Below are 23,471 nucleotides of genomic sequence, written 5' to 3'. Positions count from 1 at the left end.
TCCCTTCCCCATATCTGTGCAAGTTTGTACTACATAAAAACCTCTTTACATAGACATATTCACAGAAAAGACCATTATATAAAACAAGAACTGTCTTTACTAATGCAGAAGTGGAAGGAACCTTGATAAGTTATCTCATCAATTCCATTGTATTCATAGCCATATTATTGAAATGCTGAGTGCTGAAATGTCAAAAGAAAGCATATGGATTATTAATGAATATTTGGTTATTGATTGTAATTTTGAATCTATAATAGATCAAACTTGGTAAAGTACATATTTGTCCTTGGAATTCAGGTTCAGAATTTAGATGATTGTCTACAGAATGCTAACATTCAGATGTCCCAAATGAAGTCAGACCTACAAGTAACCCAGCAGGAAAAGGAAGCCTTAAAGCAGGAAGTGATGTCACTACAGAAGCAACTACAGAATGTCAATGACAAGGTACCACATAAGGGAGGCCAAATACTGGGCTTAATTTAAGCATAATAAATGATGACATTTTCATGGTGAAGGGAAACATATCACCTGGCTAAATGCTCATTCAGGGTCTAAATAATATTAGCCCAGACATGGAGGAAATTAGGTTGTAACAAGGTGAAAATCTAAATAAAAATAGAATATACAAGTCATCTGTATTAACAGTAAACTCCTTAGACAATTCATTCTCATTGCTGACAGATGTATTGTAAATATGAAATTAAGGCTGTTGAAAGATTTTTACAACTAAAATACTATTTTAAGTGATCTGCAACATTACTATCACCTCAAAATCACATAATATATTTAATATAAGATATAAATAATTCAGGACTGAGATCATAACTATTAGCTATATGTATAGAATTTTAGAAGAGAAAAGAACTTGAAGCAATAAAACTCATTTTGACTTGATCATTTTATCTGTCAATGGTAATTTTAACTGGCTGGTTTTGGTTTCTTCTCCCTGGAGGTTTGGATGCCAATAATATTTAATAATGATATTTAATGACAGTAGTGTAGTTTTTAATGACTTTTGGGACATTCACTTTTTTTCAATCTGTAAATACCCCTTTTATTTAATATTTTGGGGCTTAGCAGTGACTGTATGTATTTCGGGCTTTTAAAATGAAATTCTAAAGTCAAAAATTCATTGTCAGTAGCTTAAAATTTTGTACCTGAATTCTGACCTCAATTATGTGATTGACTTGTTCATGAAATTCTTTAAATAGATTTGCCTATATGAAAAAAAAGTAGAATGTACTGGAACTTTGGTGATTATTACCTTTCATACTTATAAGTTTTTAGAGTTCAAGAGGCAGCTAGGTGGTACAGTGAATAGAGCACTGGCCCTGGAGTCAAGAGAAACTGAGTTCAAATCTGGCCTCAGACACTTAACACACACACACACACACACACACACACACACACACACACACACACAAACTAGCCGTGTGACCTTGGGCAAATCGCTTAACTCCAGTTGCCCTCCAAATAGCGCAAAAGAAAAAGTTTTTAGAGTTCATTTTATTAAGAACTTTTGTGCTGAGCCCAAAATAATAATGACCAAAGTTCTAAGAATTAATAAGTTTATAGGGACCAATTATTCTTTCAGGCTATCTACCTATAAGTTGATATTATTATGAAACTGAAATTTTTCTATTCAATAATATTTAGTGTTGCATTGAAGGAATTATTTTTACCAAATAATATTTTCAAACAGTGATTTTTAAAACTCCACATGCCTCTAAAAATTATGATGAAATTATTATAATGTTCTCATTAGAAAAGAAAGGTTACCATTCAAAATTTTAAAAATAGTGTTAGTGAGTAACTACAGAAATTTTTTACTAGTTAATTTTAAGGTCCAGTACTCTTTCTTTTAAAGAACTGGCTTCCAGAACTAGCCATATGGCCTTTAGGGTTACAGACCAGCAGAAATTGCTGTCCTGGCATAAATTGGGTCATCCAATTAACCAAGAATAGCAGCTGTTAATGCAGGAGAATGCAGGACTTCAAATTGTGGTGCAGAACTCCACAACAGAACTCATATATTCCCAAGAAAAGGTAATTAGAGGGGCGGCTAGGTGGTGCAGTGAATAGAGCAGTGGCCCTGGAGTCAAGAGGACCTGAGTTCAAATCCTGCCTTAGACACTTAACACAAAAACTAGCTGTATAACCTTGGGCAAGTCACTTAAATCCAGTTGCCCTCCAAAAAAAAAGAAGAAGAAGAGTGAATAGACCTTGGGGCGGTCAGGTAGCACAGCGAGTAAGAGCACTGGCTCCAGTGTTGGGATGACCTGGGGATCGAATCCGGGCTCATACACTTAGCACCCACCCAGAAACACCTGGCCGTGTAACCTTGAGCAAGTTACTTAACTCCAATTGCTTTAAAAACAAAAAAAAAAAGAAAAGAAAAGGTAATTAGAAAAGTTGTATATACCAACAGGTTATGACTATATTTGAATATCATTAAAAAAAGTTTTGAAATATTCCTAGAATAAAGGATTGGAAAGGAACTTAAAGGTCATCTAGGTAATTTGTTGTTACTTTCATGCAATGATTTTTTCCTAAAATATTTATAAAATACTAGAGGAAGGAAAGCAATCTTCTTAAAAAGCTGTTTATGGTAAGAATTTTGAGAAAAAATATTGATTTCTGGAAGTTTTTGTAAAAATCTGATTCTTCATATTTAAACTATAAAGCACTACATAAATGTCAGTTATAAATTTTCAAAAATAATATTTTATTTTCCCCTCATTACATGTTAATACAATTTTAAACATTTTTTTAAAGAAAGTTTTGAGTTCCAAATTCTACCCCTTTTTTCTCCACTCCCCACTCCTTGAGACGGTAAGCAGTCTTATATAGGTTATACATGTGCAATCCATTACAAAAACTACCCTTTCCCTATGTATTTTAAATGTCAGACTTTTTTTTTTAAGCAATTAGGGTTAAATAACTTGCTTAAGGTTAAACGGCTAGTTATTTCGGAGTGTGGTGCTAAGAATCTGAGCCCGGATTCGATCCCCAGATCATCCCAACACTGGGGCCGGTGCTCTTACTCACTGAGCCACCTGGCCACCCCTAAGCAATTGGGGTTAAGTAACTTGCTCCAGGTTACATGGCCAGGTGTTTCTAGGCGGGTGCTAAGTGTCTCAGCCCAGATTTGATCCCTAGGTCATCCCGACACTGGGGCTGGTGCTCTTACTCGCTATGCTACCTGGCCGCCCCCAAATGTCAGACTTTCATCAAAGATGTTTGATACAAGCGTTTTATCTTTCCTTTTTATTTTGACTGAATTATCTTTGTGCAAACCTTTCTAATTTAATGAATCAAAATCTTTTGTCATTTATATTCCCCTATATTTCTCAAAATATATGGCCATCATTCCTCCTCTAATGTCTTTATGCAATTAACTCATATATGCAGAACATTTATCCATTTGAAATCGATGGTGATAATCTGATTAAGACGTTAATCTCTGCTTCAGTAGTTTTTGTTTGGGGTTTATTAACCACAAGACTGATTGTATTTATATGCTTTTGAGTCCTACATATTTCATTTCTTCCACCAAACTATTTTCTCAAGTCTTTTATTATGAGTGTTAGATAACTTTGATAAATATCTCTTTGTAGGGGCGGCTAGGCAGTGCAGTGAATAGAGCAACGGCCCTGGAATCAGGAGGACCTGAGTTAAAATCTGGCCTCAGACACTTAACACAAAAACTAGCTGTGTGACCTTGGGCAAGTCACTTAACCCCAATTGCCCTCCAAAAAATATCTCTTCATAATGTAATTTTAGACTGAATAATTCTAAACCTCTTTCATTTCTCCTGGGTTTTTTCTTTATTATTTGTTTTTTAAAAATTTCTTCCTCAAAATTCTCAACTTTCTTTTTCTGTGTAGGAGTTTTATTATTATTGTTTAGTTCCTGAGGCAGAATGGGGTAAAGTAGACGTGGGTTCAACTCATGTCTCTAACAGTTACTATTTGTGGATATTTCATTTAATATTAAGCAACTCCTAATAATTAAATAATATATGGGTTGTGATCTTCATTGGTGGAGGGAGTTCCTGGACACTAGGAATTCCTTATGCTGACAAAATCAGAGGGCTTTTGTATCGTAAAAATTAGCTCTTTGATAATTTTCTTGTATAGCACTAAATATGAACCTTAATTTAAATTATGTCATGTTTATATAATGGCATGCACAAAGAACAATTCCTCTTTACTAGCAGGATGACTTTGGGCAAGACATTTAAACTCTTTGAGCCTCAGATTTCTTACGTGTGAAATGAAAGGGTTTGACTCAATGACCTCTAAAGTTCCTTCCAGTTTTTGATCTGTGATCCCATGACTCTTTCTCTAAATGTTGCTTGGTAGTTATATTTATTTAAGTCATGTGTGTCTTAGTAGGTTAACTCCCATGTATTTTATGTATTTTGTAGTTATTTCATTGACTGTTTTGAAAGAACATTTCTACTCTATAATAGGTTAGTCAAATGGATAAACTTGAAGAAGAATTGGAAACAATTCATTTGGAAAACCAAAGCCTGAAAAATGAACAAGGAAAAGTAGACGAGGAGATGATGGAGGTAAGTTTTTCACTAACTGGCTTGGCCATGAAGACTGTTCTATCTCATGTCCCATTTGTTAGCCACAGTGTTAATTATCATTACTTAATACAAATTTGTGTATGTTTATCTAGCTGGATTTTTCAAAACATTCTACTTATAGAAGAGAATTTTGTATTCCTGCATACACCAAAATAACTCCTACACATGATCAGATTATTTGCTTTAAAGTACCCATATTGCAGAAACAAAAGAAAATTAGAAAACTACCCCGAACAAGGCAAGCACAAGTACCAAAATGTACTACTGCATGGGGAAAAAACTAGAAACAAAAAACCAACAAGTTAAAAATAGTATCAACAAAATAATAAGAGGGTTTGTTAAGAGATTTCTTACTAAATGTACACAAAGAGATACGGATGAAAGCAAAATTTTAAAAGAAGTAATCTTGGAGGAACTAAATAAACCTCATGACATCCTACCTATGAGTAAATTAATGTATGCTGTAGAAGTAAGATACAGAATGGAAGAATACCTAAAAGGGGAGGGGGAAGAAGATAAGGGGGAATTTGTGATGTGTCAAGTCAATAGTAAACAATGCAGGGAAAAGAATTCTTGTAGACTCTCAGAAAGAAGACCTCTGAGAGAATGGGTAAGGAAGCAAAAGGGAGGCATGGAAAAGGAAGGAAATTAGAGTTTAGTGGTGGGAGGAGGGTCCGATTGAGGAATATTTCCACGAAGGCAAAGATATATTTTATAATGAGAGATGGGAAGCTTAAAATTGGTGCAATCAGCAAGAAATTGAGATTTAAAGAGACCATAACTTCAAGAGAATATTGTTCTGCCCCCATGGACAGCATCCTTTTTCTAGAAAGGGAGTCACAGCATGGAGGAAGGTGAGGTGGGCAGTAGGCATTAAAAAAGGTTGATAGACATGGACCTAGAGAAAAAGATTTAATGGCAAATGGGGGAAAATTTTTTATGGAGAGAGCATGGAATAATAATTTACCACATAATCAGGGACACAGAAAAATATTTACTATACCATGATACTTAGGTCCTCTTGATCTCCTGCAGAAATTGATTCATTGAGTAAAGTGCCACAGAATTCTTGGGGAGAGAACAAGATGAGGCAATAAAATAAAAATTGTTTAGCAGCTTAATTCCATGAGGAATATAGAGATTAAAAAATGAATGTAAAAACATAAAGATAATAAATAAAAACATAAAGGTCTAGAAGAGTCTTAAGAAGAAGAGAATTAATGAAGAGAATGAGATAAGGAAAGAAATTGTTTTTGGAAAAACATGCAGAAAATGAAAAAAACCTAACAGAAATTGAAAGGGAGATGAAAGAAGTTTTTACCTTACTTAACTGAGAGGAAAAAGAGGAGAAGAATTTAGATCTAAAAAAAAAGGAAAAAAAATTAATAAGTTAAATTCAAAACTATGGGAAATTGTGACAAATGAGAAGGGAGGGTTTGAGAGTGAGGGGAAGAGAACCTGAGGGAATAGCGTTACTTTAAGTAGATTAAGCTAAAATAAAAAGACAGGAAGAGGAAAAAATTCCACATTCAGAAAAATTATATATCAGAGACAAGTGGAGAAAAATATAAACTTAACTTTCCCAATGTAAATAGATTGTTTTAAAAATTATAAGAGGAAGGGAAATATTGGATAAGAAAACAAAACCCCGGGGCAGCTGGGTGGCACAGTTAATAGAGCATCAGCCCTGGAGTCAGGGGGACCTGAGTTCAAATCTGGCCTCAGACACTTAACACACTTACTAGCTGTGTGACTTTGGGCAAGTCACAGCCCCAATTGCCCTCCAAAAAGCCAAAACAAAACAAAATAAAACCTCACAATTTATTGCTTTCAAGAAACATTTAAAAAGCAAAGATGTGTACCGACTAAAAATGAAAGACTAGAACAAAGTTTACTATGCATCACATCAATCCAGAAAAACAGGAATAGCAATTATGTTATCTGACAAAGCAAAACAAAAATTTTAGAGATAGAGATCAACATGGACATTAGATTATGCTGAGAAGAATCAATGACAAATGTATGTCAATATTGAATTTTAGTGCTCCAAATGTCTTAGTATCTAAATTCATAAAGGAAAAGTTAAATATAGTAATCCAATAATAGCAGGAGAAATTAAATAATGTCTCTATCAGTTTTGGAAAAAATCTAACAAAGATTAACGCAAGAGAAAATATAGAATTGAACAAATTGCTTGAGTAACCAGAGCTAAAAAACTTATGGCATATCCTAATTGGGGCTGCTAAAGTATACACGTGTATGTACTTCTCAGAAACATAAAGGACTTTTTTACAAAAATTGACAGTGTACGGGGTGGCCAGGTAGCACAGCAAGTAAGAGCACTGGCTCCAGTGTCGGGATGACCTGGGGATCAAATCCGGGTTCAGATACTTAGCAACACCCCCAGGAATAACTGGCCGTGTAACCTTGAGCAAGTTACTTAACCCCGATTGCTAAAAAAAAAAAAAAATGACCATGTAGTTGGGCAGAGATATTGTAAATAGACTTTAAAAGTCAGAAATAATAAAGAAATCCTGTTTCATTGAATTGAAGAGTACGTGTCAGCAAGTAAGGTGTCAGGAGGAAACTAGTTTATGAAGGGCTTTGAATGTCAAACAGCATTTTATATTTCATTCTGTAGGCAGCAAGAAACCACTGGAGTTTATTGAGTGGTGAGGGGGAGGGGAGGAGGTGGGGAATGATCTGGGTCTTGGCCAATTTCTTATTCTCCCCGAAGGTGTGACAAACTTGCCACCTCCTCCTATTCCTTTCTTCTTGCTTTCCTGTAGGGTAAGGTAACCCAATTGAATATATATGTTATTCTCTCCTTAAGCCAAATACAATGAGAGTAAGGTTCACTCATTCCCTCTCATCTCTCCCTTCTTCCCCTCCATTGTGAAACCTTTTTATTGCCTCTTTTATGTGAGATTATTTACCCCATTCTATCTTTCCCTTTCTCCTCCCAATATATTCTTCTCTCACAACTTAATTTTATTTTTTAGATATCATTCCTTCATATTCAACTCACCCTGTGCATCTGTGTGTCTGTCTGTCTATCTATCTCCATCCATCCATTCATCCACCATCTATCTATCTTTTCTCCACCCTAATACCGAGAAAGGTCTCATGAGTAACAAAATATCATCTTTCCATTTAGGAATATAAACAGTTCAACTTTAGTAAGCCCTTGTGATTTCTCTCTCCTGTTTACCTTTTCATGTTTCTCTTAATTCTTGTGTTTGAAAGTCATATTTTCTATTTAGCTTTGGTCTTTTCAGCAAGAATGTTTGGAAGTCCCCTATTTCATTGAATATCCATTTTTTTCCTCTGATGTTTTATACTCAGTTTTGCTGGGTAGGTGATTCTTGGTTTTAATCTTGGCTCCTCTGACATCTGGAATATCATATTCCAATCCCTATGATTCCCTTAATGTAGAAGCTGGTAGATCTTGTGTTATCCTGATTGTATTTACACAATACTGAAATTCTTTCTTTCTGATTGCAATATATTCTCCTTGACCTGGGAACTCTGGAATTTGGTTACAATATTCCTAGGAGTTTTCCTTTTGGGATCTCTTTTAAGAGGTGATTGGTGAATTCTTTCAATTTCTGTTTTGTCTTCTAGTTCTAAAATATCAGGACAGTTTTCCTTAATAATTTCTTGAAAATGGTGTCTAGGCTCTTTTTTTATCATCACTTTCAAGTAGTCCAATAATTTTAAAATTCTGTCTCCTAGATCTATTTTCCAGGTCAGTGCTTTTTTCTAGTGAGATATTTCACATTATCTTCAATTTTTTTTTCATTCTTTTGGTTCTGTTATATAATTTTTTTTAAGCAATTGGGGTTAAGTAACTTGCTCAAGGTTACATGGCCAGTTGTGTGTGTGTGTGTGTGTGTGTGTGTGTGTGTGTGTGGGTGTGGGTGTGGGTGTGTAGTATATGAGGCTGGAACCTATTCCAGGTCTCCTGACTCTGACACTCTTACTCACTGCACCACCTGGCCACCCCTATGTTTTGTAATTTCTTGACTTTTCATTAAGTCATTATTTTCCATTTGCTCCATTATAATTTTTAAGGATTTATTTCTTCAGTGAGCTTTTGGTCCTCCTTTTCCATTTGTTCAATTTGGCTTTTTAAGTCATTCTTCTCATTGACTTTTTGGGCCTCTTTTACCATTTGAGTTAGTCTATTTTTTTGAGGTGTTATTTTCTTCAGTATTTTTTTGGGTCTCCTTTAGCAAGCTGTTCACTGATTTTTCATGATTTTCTTGCATCATTCTCATTTCTCTTCCCAATTTTTCCTCTACTTCTCTTCATTTTTTAAATCCTTTTTGAGCTCTTCCATGTCCTGCAACCTATTCATATTATTCTTGGAGGCTTTTGATGCAGGAGCTTTGACTTCGTTGTCTTCTTCTAGTTCTTTGTTTTTATCTTCTTTGTCACCAAAGTAAAATTCTATAGTCTAACTTTTTTTATGCTCTTTGCTCATCTTCCCAGTGAAATCCTTGACTTTCTTTTTTCAAGGTAGTGTTCTGCTTCTAGTGGGGGTTGGGGTTGAGGTGGGTGTATTGTTCCTGACTTCAGGTGTTTTGTATCAGCCACTCAATCCTTCATCATCTGTGGGCCCAGAGCTCTGGAAATAGCAGAGGCTACTGCTGCTGCCGCTACTGCTGCTACAACCACTGCTGCTGTTTCTGTCACCACCCACCTCCGCTGCCCCAGGGAAGGTGCCTGACCCCAGCTGAGCCACACTCCTCTTTCACCAGGGTCCCAAAGTTTTCCCACTGACCTATGCGGTCTCTGGCATTTGTGGGTTGCAAAGCCTGGAAACCACTACAGCTGCCAATGGTTCAGTGCCCTGAGGCCTCCTTTGATCCTATCTGTGCTGGAGCAGCATTCTGAATTGCTCTCCCCTCCCAGCCCAGTCCTATATACCCTTCCTGTTGACTGTCCAGGCTCTCTTGTGCTAGAGATTTATTTCACTCTGTCAACTTGTGTCCTCTATAGCTCTAGAACTTATTTAGAGTCATTTTTTACAGCTATTTGGAGCAGTTTGGGGGAGAGCTCAGGCAAATCTCATGATAAAAAATGCTTTCTACCTAATTTTTTTTGTTGTTGCTGTGGGTTTTTTTGGAAGGGGGAAGACAAGGCAATTGGGGTTAAGTGACTTGACCAAGGTCACACAGCTAGTAAGTGTGTCAAGTATCTGAGACGTGATTTGAAATCAGGTCCTCCTGACTCCAGGCCTGGTGCTCTATTCACTGTGCCACCTAGCTGCCCCACTGTCTACCTATTGTTAGAGAGGTGATTGACTCACAGTATAGATTGAGACATTTTCTTGGACATGGTTATTACAAAAATTTGTTTTTTTTCTTGAGAATACATGGGAAAGTAAAATAAAATTTATTTTAAAGATATAAAATAAGCTTTAAGTCGAGTACTATCGTCAGGAAAGACTTCATCTAGAAGAAAATGCCTAAGCTGCATCTTAAAGGAAGAACATTACTTTATAAGGTAAATATAAGAAGGGAGTGACAGATAGCTATTTCAGAGGCACACAGATGAGAGATGGAGTATAATGAATGAAGAACAAAGAGTTTGCATCATGGAATGTGGAATGGTAACTAAGGTCCAGTCAGGTTAGAAAGATAGATTGCAGCCAGATTGTTTAGGATTTTAAGATTTGAACAGATGCATTTGTATTTTTATCCCAGAAGCAATAGGAAGCTACTGGCATTGGTCAAGAAGTGGAGTCATATGATTAATTGAAGAGATGAGAGACTTGAGTTAGAGACACCAAGTAGGATAAAGTTGCAATAGTCTAGGTAAGAGGTGATTAGAAGTAAAATAATATGATAAATATGTGAATGGAGAAAAGATTCATATGTAGGAGATGTGGTGAATGTAGGAATGGCAAATATTTGGCAGTTGACTAGAAATGTCGATGACTAAAGAACCAAGGATAATGCCAAAATTATGAATCTGAGACACTGGAAGTGTGGTAGTTCCTTTACCAAAAACAAGGAATTTTAAAAGATAGAGAAATTTATAGGAAAAGATAATGAGTTTATTTTGAGATATGTTGATTGAGATATATATCCTAGGGGGCGGAGCCAAGATGCAGGACGAGAGGCATGAGCTCCCTCTCCAACCACCTCCAATACTTGTAAAATATGACTCTAAACAAATTTTAGAGCTATGAAACCCACAAAGTGACAGAGAAACAAATCTCCTGCTGAAGGCAGCCTGGCAGGCTGACAGGAAGGGTCTATCACACTGAGCTGGGAGCCGAGCACAGTCCTGTATGTGCCACGTGGGTCAGGACCCGGGGCCACCCCAACCAGCAGCCCAGACTTCCCAGAGAAGACCTCAGGAAAGTGAATCACTGGCAGCTATGCAGTTTCCATACTTCTCGACCCATAAATGCCAAAGGTACATGGGGAACTCTGTCTGAACTGATGGAAGAGTGTGGTCTGGCACCTGCCTCCAAGGCGAGAGTTGGGGGAAGAGAAGCAGCTGCAGCTGCTGCCCTGTGGCTTCCTCTCGAGCTCCTGGCCTGTAGATTGTAGGGGTCCAAGCGACCATTCAAAGGGTAATCACTCTGGCTTTGACCTGCTTGGATCTAAACTGTGGTCTTGGGAGGTGGTCCTAGGTTGTGTGGCAAAGTTTGGGTTGTTTGTAGAGAGGGCGCCCTCCTCATAGCTCTGACAACATTTGTAAAAACCCCAGTGATTTGGGACATAGCATTCTCCACTCTGGAACCAGAGCTCTACTGTGGCAAAGAGCTCAAAAGTCAAGTAATTGGCTGGCAAGATGATCAAGCAGAGGAAGAACAATCATACCATAGAATCCTTTTTGGGGGACAAAAGGGATCAAAACATGGAAGCAGAAGATGTCAATGAAGTCAAAACTCTTGCATCAAAAGCTTCCAAGAAAAATATGAACTGGTTACAGGCCACGGAGGAGCTAAAGAAAGATTTTGAAAATCAGGTAAGAGAAGTGGAGAAAAAATTGGGAAGAGAAGTGAGAAGGATGCAAGAAAATCAAGAAAAGTGAGTCAACAGCTTGTTAAAGGAGACTGAAGAAAACAACACCTTAAAAAATAGACTAACTCAAATGGCAAAAGAGGCACAGAAAGCCACTGAGGAGAAGAATGCCTTAAAAAGACAAATTTGCCAGATGGAAAAGGAATTTCAAAAACTCATGGAAGAGAATAATTCCTTCAAAATTAGATTGGAACAAATGGTAGCTAATGACTTTATGAGAAATCAAGACCCTATTAAACAGATCTAGGGGGCGGCTAGGTGGCGCAGTGAGTAAAGCGCTGGCCCCGGAGTTAGGAGGACCCAAGTTTGGTTCCAGCCTCAGACACTTAACACCCACACAAAAAACTAGCTGTGTACCCTTGGGCAAGTTAGTTAACCCCAAATACTCTCCAAAAAAAAAAAGCCAAAAAAACCCAAACAGATCCAAGTAAATGAAAAAATAGAAGGCAATATGAAATACCTCATTGGAAAAACCACTGATCTGGAAAATATATCCAGGAGAGATAAGTTAAAAATTATTGGACTGCCTGAAAGCCATGATCAGAAAAAGAGCCTAGAAATCATCCTTCAAGAAATTCTCAAGGAAAATTGCCTTGATATTCTAGAAGCAGAGGGCAAAGTAGAAATTGAAAGAATTCACTGATCACCTCTTGAAAAAGATCCCAAAAAGAAAACTCTTAGGAATATCATAGCCAGATTCCAGAGTTCTCAGGTCAAAGAGAAAATATTACAAGCTGTCAGGAAGAAATAATTTGAGTATTGTGGAAATACAATCAGGATAACACAAGGCCTAGCAGCTTCTTTTATTTTTCTCCCCTTCTCCCTTCCCCTCCTTGAGAGTTTTCCTTTTGACTACCGCCTCCCTCAGTATTCCCTTCTCAGCCCCCCTCCCTTTTCTTCCCCTTCCCCCTTACTTCTTCCCTTCCTTCGAACCAGCCCCCCCCCACCTTGTAGCCTTTCCCCCCTCCTATTGCCTGTAGGATATGATAGATTTTTATACTTAATGTAGTATGCTATTTCTTCCTCGAACCAAGATTGAGAAGAATAAATCTCATGCAATGCTTCTCTCTCTTCCCTCTTTCCCTCTCTTATGTTTTGTTTTGTGTCTCTTCTCGATAGAGTTCTGTACTTAGCTGGTTGTGTTATTCCCTCCTTACACCAGAACCAATGAGGGAAATGCTCATCTCCCTCCCTTCTTTCCCTCTAGTAATTGTTTTTATGCCTCTTTGTGTGGCATAATTGACCCTTTTCTCCTTCATTAATTCCTCTTCTTTCATTGCAGTTCCTTTGTAGCCCTTAATAAGTTTTTTTTTAATCGTCATTTTGTGTAATTTATACCCACACCCTCTATTTGTCTACAATTTGCTCTCATTTAATAACAGGGCATGTGTGTGTGTGTGTGTTTGTGTTTGTGTGTGTGTTTTCCTTATTTACCTTTCTATATCTCTCTTGTGTCTTGTAGTTGGAGATTGAATTTTCCATTGAACTCTGGCTTTTTCATCAGGAAGGTCTGGAAATCTATTATCGTTGAGTGACTATCTCCTTGCCTGGAAGAATATGTTCAGTTTTGTTGGATAGGTGATCCTTGCTTGTAACCTGAGCTCTTTTGCCTTGCAAAAAATCATATTCCAGTTCCTCTGATCTTTCAGTATAGAAGCTGCCAGATCCTATGCTATCCTCCCTGTGGTTCCACTATATTTGAATATTTTCCTTCTGGCCACTTGTAGTATTTTATCCTTTACTGGATAGTTCTGGAGTTTGGCCACAACATTTCGCGGACTTTTCAATTTGGGATCTCTTTCAGGAGGTGTCTGGTGGATTCTCTCAGTTCTACTTTACCCTCTGGTTCTAGTATCTCAGTTCAGTTTTCCTGGATGAAGTCTTGGAAGATGTTGTCCAGGCTCATTTTTTCATCATGGTTTTCTGGTAGGCTTATGATTCTCAGATTATTTCTCCTGGATCTGTTTTCCAAGTCAGTTATTTTTCCATTGAGATATTTTCCTCTTTTTCTAATTTTTCATTCTTTATGTTTTGTTGGACTAATTCTTGGTTCCTCATAGAGTTATTTGCTTCAATTTGGTGGATTCTAATTTTTAGCAAACTACTTTCCTCAGATAGTTTTTGAAGCTCCTTTTCTATAGCACACATTTTTCTTTTTAAGCAGCTGTTTTCTTCATTGTAATGTTTTTGTAATTTTGCAATTTTGGTTTTAAAAGAATTATTCATTTTATCTTCTATCTTTCTAATTTGGTTTTCAATGTTCTTTTTGAGCTCATCTAAGAATGCTTTCTGTGCTTGAGACTAGTTCCTTGTTGAAGCTTCAGCTGTGGGTGTGGAGTCAACACTGTCTCCCTCTGAATTTGGTTCCTCCCTCTCACAATACTAGGACTCCAGAGTTTTTGTTTTTGCAGTCTGCTTTTTACCCATTTTGAGGCAATGCGTTAGCCACACCCTTCCTCTAGGGTTCCCAAGACTTCAATGTTTAAAGTTTTGCTTTGGGCCAATAATTACTATGTTTTCAGGGTTAGAGGGGGGAATTGGAGTAGCTGAGGTCACTCTGCTTTTCTGGTCCCTGCAGGTCCAGGTAGGGGCTCTTTAAATTTCCAGGATGTAGGATGGTAGACCCAGGAGTAGCTGCTGCCACTCTCAGGGGCTCTGCATTTGACTCTTATTCAGCTCCATCCAGTCCCAGCCCTGCAGTGATAGGCCTGGCAATGGCCCTTGGGGTTGGTGGGTAAACTTTGCTGTCACATTGATTGGGCCTTGTCTGGGCCTCTGCTGACCTAGCAGCTTTTACACTAAGGGACTGAAGGTCTTAGAATATGATATTCCAGAGATCAGACAACTAGGATTAAAACCAAGAATCCCCTACCCAGCAAAATTGAGTATAATGCTTCATAATAAGAAGGGAAATGACAGGTAACTATTTCAGAGGCACAGAGATGAGAGACAGAGTATAATGAGTGAAGAAGAGAGAGAAAGCCAGTGTGTTTTCATTATGGAATGTGGAATGGTGAGGAAGGTTCATTCAGACTAGAAAGATAGATTACAGCCAGATTGTTGAGGGTTTTAAGATTTGAACAGATGCCTTTGTATTTTTATCCTGGAATATGGTCATTCGGGGAAATAGAGGACTTTCAAGCATTCTTGATGAAAAAAACACCTGAACAGAAAATTTGACTTTCAAATACAAGAAGCAAGAGAAGGTAAAGAAGAAAAACAAATCATAAGGAACGTATTAAAGTTGAACTATTGACATTCCTACATGGAAAAATGATCATTGTAACTGAGACTTTTCTCAGTATGCGGACAGTTGAAGGGATATACATGCATGTATATGTATATATAAGAGGGTGTATATGTGTATAAATGCATATGTGAGTGTGTATATGTATGTACATGTATACACAGAGGACACAGGATCAGTTGACTAGGAAGGGATGATATCTAAATAAAATTAAGAGGTGAGAGAAGAATATAATGAGAGAAGAATTGGGTAAATTATCTCAGATAAAAGAGGCAAGAAAAAACTGTTAAGAATGGAGGGGAAGAGCAGGAGGGTGAAAGGGAATGGGTCAACCTCACTCTCATTGAATTTGGCATAAGGAGGGAATAACATACACACTCATTTTGGTATCTTACCCTACAGGAAAGTAGGGGGGAGGGGTTATAGGGATGATAGAAGAGAGGGCAGATTGGGGGAGAGGGTAGTCAGAAGCACACATTTTTAAAAGGGATAAGGTCAAAGGAGAAAATAGAATAAGTGGGGGGGAGCAGGATAGGTTGGAGGGAAATATAGTTAGTCTTTCACAATATAACTTCTGTGGAAACATTTTGCGTAACTACACATGTACAACCTATATTGAATTGCTTATCTTCCAAGTAGTGGTGAGTGAGGACGGAAGAAGAGAAAGAATCTGGAAATCAAAGTTTTAAAAACAAATGTTTCAAAAAATGATTTTTTACATGCAATTTGGGAAATAAGATGTGCAGGCTCTAGGGTATAGAAATCCATCTTGCCCTACTAGAATATTAGAGGGGGACTGGGGAGGATATGAGACAAATTGGGGATAGGGTATTCAGTATACTTTCTATCTTGTGGTGGGGTGTAGGGGAAAGACAGGGAGAAAATTTGTAACTCAAAATCTTGTGGAAATGAATGTTTAAAACTAAAAAGAAATAAAAGATACATACTAGATGTTCTGTTTGAAATATGCAATAGGCAATTTTTAATACAGGTCTTTAATTCTGGGGAGAGTCTATGGCTGGATAATGCTTATTTTCTTAATTTCTTTTCTTTTTCAGATTTTTTACATTTCTAGTACTATATCAACAAATAATGGTGATTGTTGGCACCCTGCTTTACTGGTCTTACTGGGAAAACTTCTAGTGTTAATTACAAACAGTTGTTTTGGTTAAGCATTTTTTTATCTTAAGGAAAAGTTTTTTCCTCCCTATGTTTTTCAGAACTTTTTATATAAATGAATGCTATGTTTTTTAGCATAACCTTTCTTCTGCATCTCTTAAAATATTCGTGTGATTTTTAATTTTGTTATTAGTATAATTCATTAGAATAGTTGTTTTCCTAATGTTGAACCATCCTTGAATTCCCGGTATAACTCTAATTTAATCATAAGGACTTAGAATAACTTTTATTGTAATCTCTTTGCAAATAATTTATTTAATATTTTGGCACCAATGTCCATTATTGATATTGGTCCATGGTTCTTAATCTCTGTTTTACCTCTTCTTAGTTTGGAAATCAGGATCTTGTTTGTCAAATGCAAAGAGTTTAAGACACTAATCTGGATTGTCTTTAGGGTAGCGATTAATAAACCTACCTAGTTATGTTCAAGGGACAAACTGGCCAAATTCTTTCAGGCTAATTACTACACATGTACGATGATTAGGGAGTCAGAACTGTCCTAACATATTTGTTCTCAAACTTTATATTTAATAAAATGCTTAATTTTATTTCTCACAACTTATTTCTGACTGATATACTGGTAAATATATGGCTATATCTATTACATCTTATATGAAAAGATCAGTTGGTTCTTTGGTTTCTCTTTTTGTAACTCCTGTAATATTTTGGTCTTTGTTCTTTTGTTTGTGGCTAACCTGTGTATAGAACTCAATGGCTGGAAATAAGAGGAGAGGGGTACATTTCTCTGCTTGAAATAGTGCGTGAAGATAGAACATTCTTTTTCAATGTACTACCATACAGCATGATAGAAACATATCATTATGTTCTTTGTCAATAATAGCTTTTACTTTTTTTATACTATATTAAAGATGAGCTGTTATTTATTTCACTATGCTGGAGTGGGAGAAGGAGGGTTTAAATTTTAAATTCATAGAGGAATTTTTCTCTGAGGTGTAGGCATTAGGCATAAACAAAACAAAGTATATCAATAACAAGGCAATCTACTCCAAAGTCTTTAAATGAGGCAGGGAATTAAAGTATTATGAATTTCCCCCCCCTGAATTTGTGATACTGCTTTCAGGAAATGGATAGTGGCACTAAAGTTTCATGTTATCATTTTTCAAGTTATATATATTACAGTGACCATTGACTTTTTCACTAGCCTGGATCATGCCCCCTGATTTTATAACGTACATCATTGTGTCTGTATGCCTTCCATCAAACCTTGGTGATTGCTGAGTTTTGGCCAAACTTGGAGTGACATGCTTCATGTGGTAGAAGTTAAAACATACTTTTCTCCTTCATTGCTACCATTATAATATTTTATACATATTTATGCTACTTCTTGGATCTCTTAAACAAACATTTTTACTTCAATATGATTTTTTTCCTTGTCTATCTCCAGATATCCTAGAAATTTATATTCCATCTTTCAGTTTTTTCTGTGTGTCTAATTATGCTATTAATTTAATGGTTTAATAAAAAACTGTTTTGTAGTTTCTTCACCTCAAGATACATTGTAATAATTTTTTTGAAACCTTCATCTAGGATGGTTATCAGGAAGAATAGAGCCCTTTAATATTTTCTTTTCTGGGTTCTTTTTTGAACTCAGGTCCTCCTGACTCCAGGGTCAGTGCTGTATGGCTTGCACCACCTGATTGCCCCTTCAGTGTTCTTTTTTTGAAAACCAAGGAAAGAAAATCCTAAAGACCCTTTCCACCACTTCCCCCTACCTTCCATGAAAGAGGACATTCTAGATTAATGTCATTGTATTATTAACACTCACACCCAAAAGATTAACTTGAATTAAGGTTTTTGTTATGTATGTACATAATATGTCTAGCCTGGAAGTCAAGTAGGAAATGCTTTCTTTTTTTAAGGATCTGTTTTAATTGAAACAGAAATGTTCAGTATGGGGTTGTCTTCTAGGATTTGTTTTTTCTTTTTTCAAATGGCTTTATTAACTTCTGATTTACATCATTCATTTCTGCCAGATTTTGAGTTACAAATTTTCTCCCCATTTTCTCCCTGCCCGCCGCCCCAAAATAGCAGTCCCACAGGATGTCCCCTCCTCCAATACCCGTACCCCCTTCGACTTTTCCAGTAGGGCATGGTAGATCTCTATGCCCCAGTGCCTGTATAACTTATTTCCCAATTACATGTAAAATAGTTTTAATAATAGTATATATGTGTATATATATATTTTTTTTTAACATTTTATTTTAAAACTTTGAATTCCAGATTCATTCCCTTCCCACCCTTACTGGGAAGATAAGCAATTCAGTATAGGTTGTACATGTGTAGCTAATGCAAAACATTACCATAGTAGATATATTGTAAAAGACTGATTATATTTCCCTCCCTCCTATCCCACCTCCCACTTATTCTATTCTCTACCTTGATGCTGTCCCTTTTCAAAAGTGGGTGCTTCCAACTTCCCTCCCCCCCAGCCTGCCCTCCCTTCCATCATCCCCCCTCTCATCCCCTTCCCCCCTACTCTCCTGGAGGGTGAGATGCCCTATTTAGTGTGTATTTCATTCCCTCCCTAAGCCAAATTCAATGAGAGTAAGGTTGACCCATTCCTTTTTGCCTTCCTGTTCTTCCCCTCTATTGTAACAGTTATCCCTTGCCTCTTCTATATGAGATAATTTACCCCATTCTGTCTCTCCCTATCTCTTCTCATTATATTCCTCTCTCACCTCTTAAGTTCACCTTTTAAGTATCATCCCTCCCTATTAAATTGGTCCTGTGCCCTCTATTTATGTATACCTGTATACATATATACACACATTCACATATGTATTCATATGCCCATATATCCTCCGATATAGACATCTTCTAAAAATGTTTTTCCTTTTTTATATCATATTCTACTAAATGGCATATGTAATGATTTTTAAAATGGTGCTAAAGTATTTTTCAATTTCAGTATCTTAATGTGTTTTTTCCATTTCTTTTTTGAAATTTGAGGAAATGTTATTTTAATCAGAGGGAGGAAATTTATTTCCTGTCTTCTCATAGTGTTTCCAACAATGAGATTTTCATCTGTTAATAACTTTGTTCATTTGACAGATGTGTGGTGATGCCCCAAGAGTCGAACTGTTTTAATTTATATTTCTCTGATTATTAGTAATTTTCTTGTTATTTTAATAAATAATTTGTTTTCCTTTTTAAAAAACCTTATTGTTTCACCATTTAATTATTGGGGGAAGGTGCTTAATCTTTTAGGATCATATGAGTTCTGTATATATTTTGAATGTCAGGCTTTTATAAGAAACATTTAATACGGGGTGGCTAGGTGGTGCAGTGAATAGAGCACCGGCCCTGGAGCCAGGAGGACCCAAATTCAAATCTGGCCTCAGATACTTAACACACACACGCGCACACGCACACACACTCTTACCATGAGACCTTGGGCAAGTCACTTAAACCCAACTGCCCTCCCCCCCAAAACAGCACACATACAAAAAGAAATATTTAATACAAATACATACAAACTATCTTGTTCTTCCAAACTCCTTATTCTAAGTCTAACTGTGAGTTTTTATTCATTGAGAAAATTAAAATATGAACCAACTCCACAGTAATACTTAATTTCGACCCCTCACAAATGCACCTAACATTAAACATATGGAGAAAGGTATAATAATTTGGAAGGAGCAATGACAAGTATAAAACTAATCATTGACTTCTGTAGTGAGCTAAATAATTTTGTTACATTTCTATAAAGAATGTGATTGACCTCTGTAGTTTATATATACAGTGGTACTGCATGTCATTATCAACAAAGATTTATTTAAGCAAATACTCTGCTACATCAAAAATCCCAGTAACATGGCATTGGAAAATCACCCAAGTTTTCATAATAATAGGCACCACCAAGTCAACCATATTAGAGAAAGAATGGAATTTGTTACCTTCAGTGATAACTGTATTGAGTTCCAAAGAGAAATTAGCTCATAATTAAATATTTGTTGAGTTAAATTGTTTTGAATTGAAATGAATGCCATTATTAAGTTAATGAACTGAGGTCCCTTACAATAGTCAGCTCCTAACTTGTTAATAACATCATTCTTGTATTTAAATGATTTTTATACTTGTTCAGATACTAGACTCACAGTTCATTACAATGCTTAATCCATTTTTACACCAACACAATGAGATGTTCCTTCTGCATCATGGTTGTCTTATGGTGCCCAGAGAGCAGTTTCTATAGCTTCAAAAACAATTACACACAGAATGGAGAAATCAACTCTTACAGGATGAATTTGAAAATATAACCTCTGAAACCAACATGGTACAAGTAAAAGTTCTATTACTATATATTAGTAGTCTCAGGTAGCATTGACTTGATGAACTGTTTCATTTTTCTGTTTGCTTTTTCCTGTTCATTATTTAATTAATAACTAACATGTATAGTGATTACTATGTGCCAACACTGTGCTAAGTGCATTAGAATTATCATCTCACTTGTTTCTCACAACAAATCTATGATGTAGGTGCTATTATTATCCCTATTTTACAGATGAGTAAACTGAGGCAAAACAAATTGTGTGATTTACCTAGGGTTAAACAGCTAGTAAGTGTTTGAGACTGTTTATGAACTCAAGTCTCCCTAACTTCAAGCCCAGTGCACTGTTCACTGTGCCACTTAGCTGCCTAACTTTATGTGAACATAGAATTTTCTTTTGTTATGCCAATTCAAAAAGGGAGTAAAAAATTTCTTCCTAATGAAGAAATATAAATAACCTTTGTTCTGTGAGGAAAGACATGTCCATAGAGATACATTTATTGTTGTATTGGAACTTTTAGCATCTGGGATATGTTAAATATATAAATTTCTAGAGTATTAAATAGGTTCTCTAGATGCTTCAAGAGGCTGTTGGTGTTTGGAGTCAGGAAAACCTGAGTTCAAATCCAGCTGCAGACACTTACTAGCTGTGTGACCCTGGGCACTTACCCTTTTTTTTTGCCTAAGTTTCCTCCTTTGCAAAATGAGAACAATGATAGTACTTACCTCACAGATTTATTGTGAAGATGAAATGAAATAATATTGTAAAGTGCTTAGCACAGTGTCTGGAACATAGTAGGTATTATATAAATGCTAGCTGTTGTGCTGTTATTATCATTATATTGATAAAACACAAGATTCCCTTTAATATACAAATGACCTGAAAGTATCACTAAAAAATTATCAGATTCCAAGAACCCTATAAAACACAGAATTTCTTCCTAGAATGGCCACTCCTAGCAAAGCAGCCTAAGTTTTCCTTTGCAGTCTGTACTATAGTCTTGTCAGACTCAGTTGAATAGTTGCAACTAAACTCAATAATGGTGAGTCAAGAGAGATTTGTAGGTGGAAGAAGAAGACTTAACAAGCCATATGACCATTAATCATTGGATTTAAGAGAAAATAAATCTTCACATCTAAGAAAACTAAGGGATGGCTGTGTTCTGTCACTCAAAAAGCCACAAGGAGAGCACAACTGTTGGAGATTCTAATGGTGCATTAGCATTTACTTATTAAAAAATGGATTCCAGGAAGTCTTAAGTATATTTCACTCTAGAACGGCTATTGAAGGGCAAATGCTCCTTCAAGGTGTGACTGTCATGCATACTTACTCCATTTTCTGTTATGCACATCTCTGTTAAAGATTTAATTTCTAGAACATTAAAAATCTTGCCACTTTTAAAAAATACACAGATTGCTTCCTCTTATCAGGAGGTGTTATCTCACCTCTCCTGGATGTTAATAAATGCTATCTCTTTTCAAATATTCTTACAGCATACTTTCCAATAGTTCCCTAGATCCTTGATCTCATCTGTTTTGGTCCAAAATTTGGAAAAACCTAAGGACCCAGTAAGAACCGGTTAATTTGTGAAATGCTTAAGGGACTTCTTTTGCATTCTTTTCTCATTCATTGAATAGATTGTCTTTCCCACATGTAAGTACGGTTTCTTAACTCTTTCTGTAATCCCCCACATGGTAGTTCTGAAAATTGACCATTAATATTGTTATTCCTCTTACATTTTGGGAGTGGGACTTGTTACTTTCAACTACTTTGCTATAGCTTCCTTTTTCAAAAGTGAGACCCGAGTCACCTATGTGTGTCATCTATGTGTTGATCATATGCTTTTAGAATGTGTCGATGATATTCTGTGTAGCCTGTTTACTTAAATATCCAGTAATAAATATTGTTTTCAGAATATAGTAGCAGAGTGGTGGTGGTGGAAACATTATACCTCTGCTTATATTATAAAATTTTGAACTTGGATTTTTTATGGAAATAGGGAGTAAAAATAGTTTTGCAATAATTGGTCTCCTGAAGAAGCTTTTTTTTTTTTTTTAAAGCAATCAGGGTTAAGTAACTTGCTCAAGGTTACACAGCCAGTTATTTCTGGGTGTGGTGCTGAGTGTCTGAGCCCGGATTTGATCCAGTTCATCCCGACACTGGAGACTGTGCTCTTACTCACTGAGCCACCTGGTCGCCCCTAAACAATTAGGGTTAAGTAACTTGCTCAAGGTTACACGGCCAGGTGTTTCTGGGTGGGTGCTAAGTGTCTGAGCCCGGGATTCGATCTCCAGGTCGTCCCAACACTGGAGCCGGTGCTCTTACTCGCTGTGCTACCTGGCCACCCCTCTGAAGAAGCTCTTTTAAAGGAAAATATTCTGTCATATTATCTACAAAGAAATCAAGTCAAAGTCAACAAGCATTTAAGTGCCAAGAACTGTGCTAAGCTCTGGAATACAAAGCAAAGCCAAAAAGCCAATCAGTTTGTTTTCGTTCTTAAGGACCTCAACAATCTAATGTGCAAGATAACATGCAAAAAAGCTTATACAGGACAAATAGGAGATAATCTTAGAGGGAAGGCTCTGGTATTAAAGGGAATCTGGAAAGGCTTCTTCCAGAAGGTGTTAACCTGAAAGTTTGGTTAAAGGAGGCAAACAGGCTAGGTGATAGACAGATTCATATTATTTATTCCCTTAAAGCAAGAGGAAATTAACAAGCTTGTACATACAAGGAGCCAAAACCTAAATTCTGATTGCCTGAACAAAAGAATTACAAACTTAAATACATTTTAGAACCATCCCAATTCAGGGTGGCTGTGTCACTCAAATTTATGATCTCCATAAATATTTAATCTTTGTATGAGAAAGGAATTTTCTTAATTGAATAGATAGTACCGTGTTTCCCCGATAATAAGACACTGTCTTATTATTTTTTTTGGACAGAAAAACACCAGAGGGCTTATTTTCAGGGGAGGGCTTCTTTTAATGAACATTGACAGCAATTTTAATAAACAGGTAAATGTGAACAAAAAAATGTACCTTTATTCAAAAAGCAAATCACTGGGGAAGAACAGGATGACGCGCTCACTGCTGCAACTCTGATTGGATGCAGCT

At 36.5% G+C, this 23,471-nt stretch overlaps 1 protein-coding gene across 6 annotated transcripts in view; it reads left to right on the top strand.

Moving 5' to 3' along the window:
• Nucleotides 1-23,471, top strand: part of NIN (ninein) — a 199,541-nt gene that overhangs the window by 159,471 nt on the left and 16,599 nt on the right. For 5 of the 6 annotated variants that reach the window (XM_069091950.1, XM_069091948.1, XM_069091947.1 and 2 more), the window contains 2 exons: nucleotides 298-444; nucleotides 4,475-4,576. In XM_069091950.1, the coding sequence (XP_068948051.1) occupies nucleotides 298-444; nucleotides 4,475-4,576 (249 nt within the window). Of the gene's footprint in view, nucleotides 1-297; nucleotides 445-4,474; nucleotides 4,577-15,945; nucleotides 16,570-23,471 lie in introns of those variants that run through there. The other variant, XM_069091949.1, reaches the window with a different exon arrangement.

Source organism: Petaurus breviceps, unplaced genomic scaffold, assembly GCF_028583685.1.
Source record: "Petaurus breviceps papuanus isolate PSGF00001 unplaced genomic scaffold, PetGlider_PUasm1.0 189, whole genome shotgun sequence".
Lineage (NCBI taxonomy): Eukaryota > Metazoa > Chordata > Mammalia > Diprotodontia > Petauridae > Petaurus > Petaurus breviceps.
The sequence above is the reverse complement of the archived record's forward strand: the minus strand, read 5'-3'. Positions and strand labels throughout refer to the sequence as shown.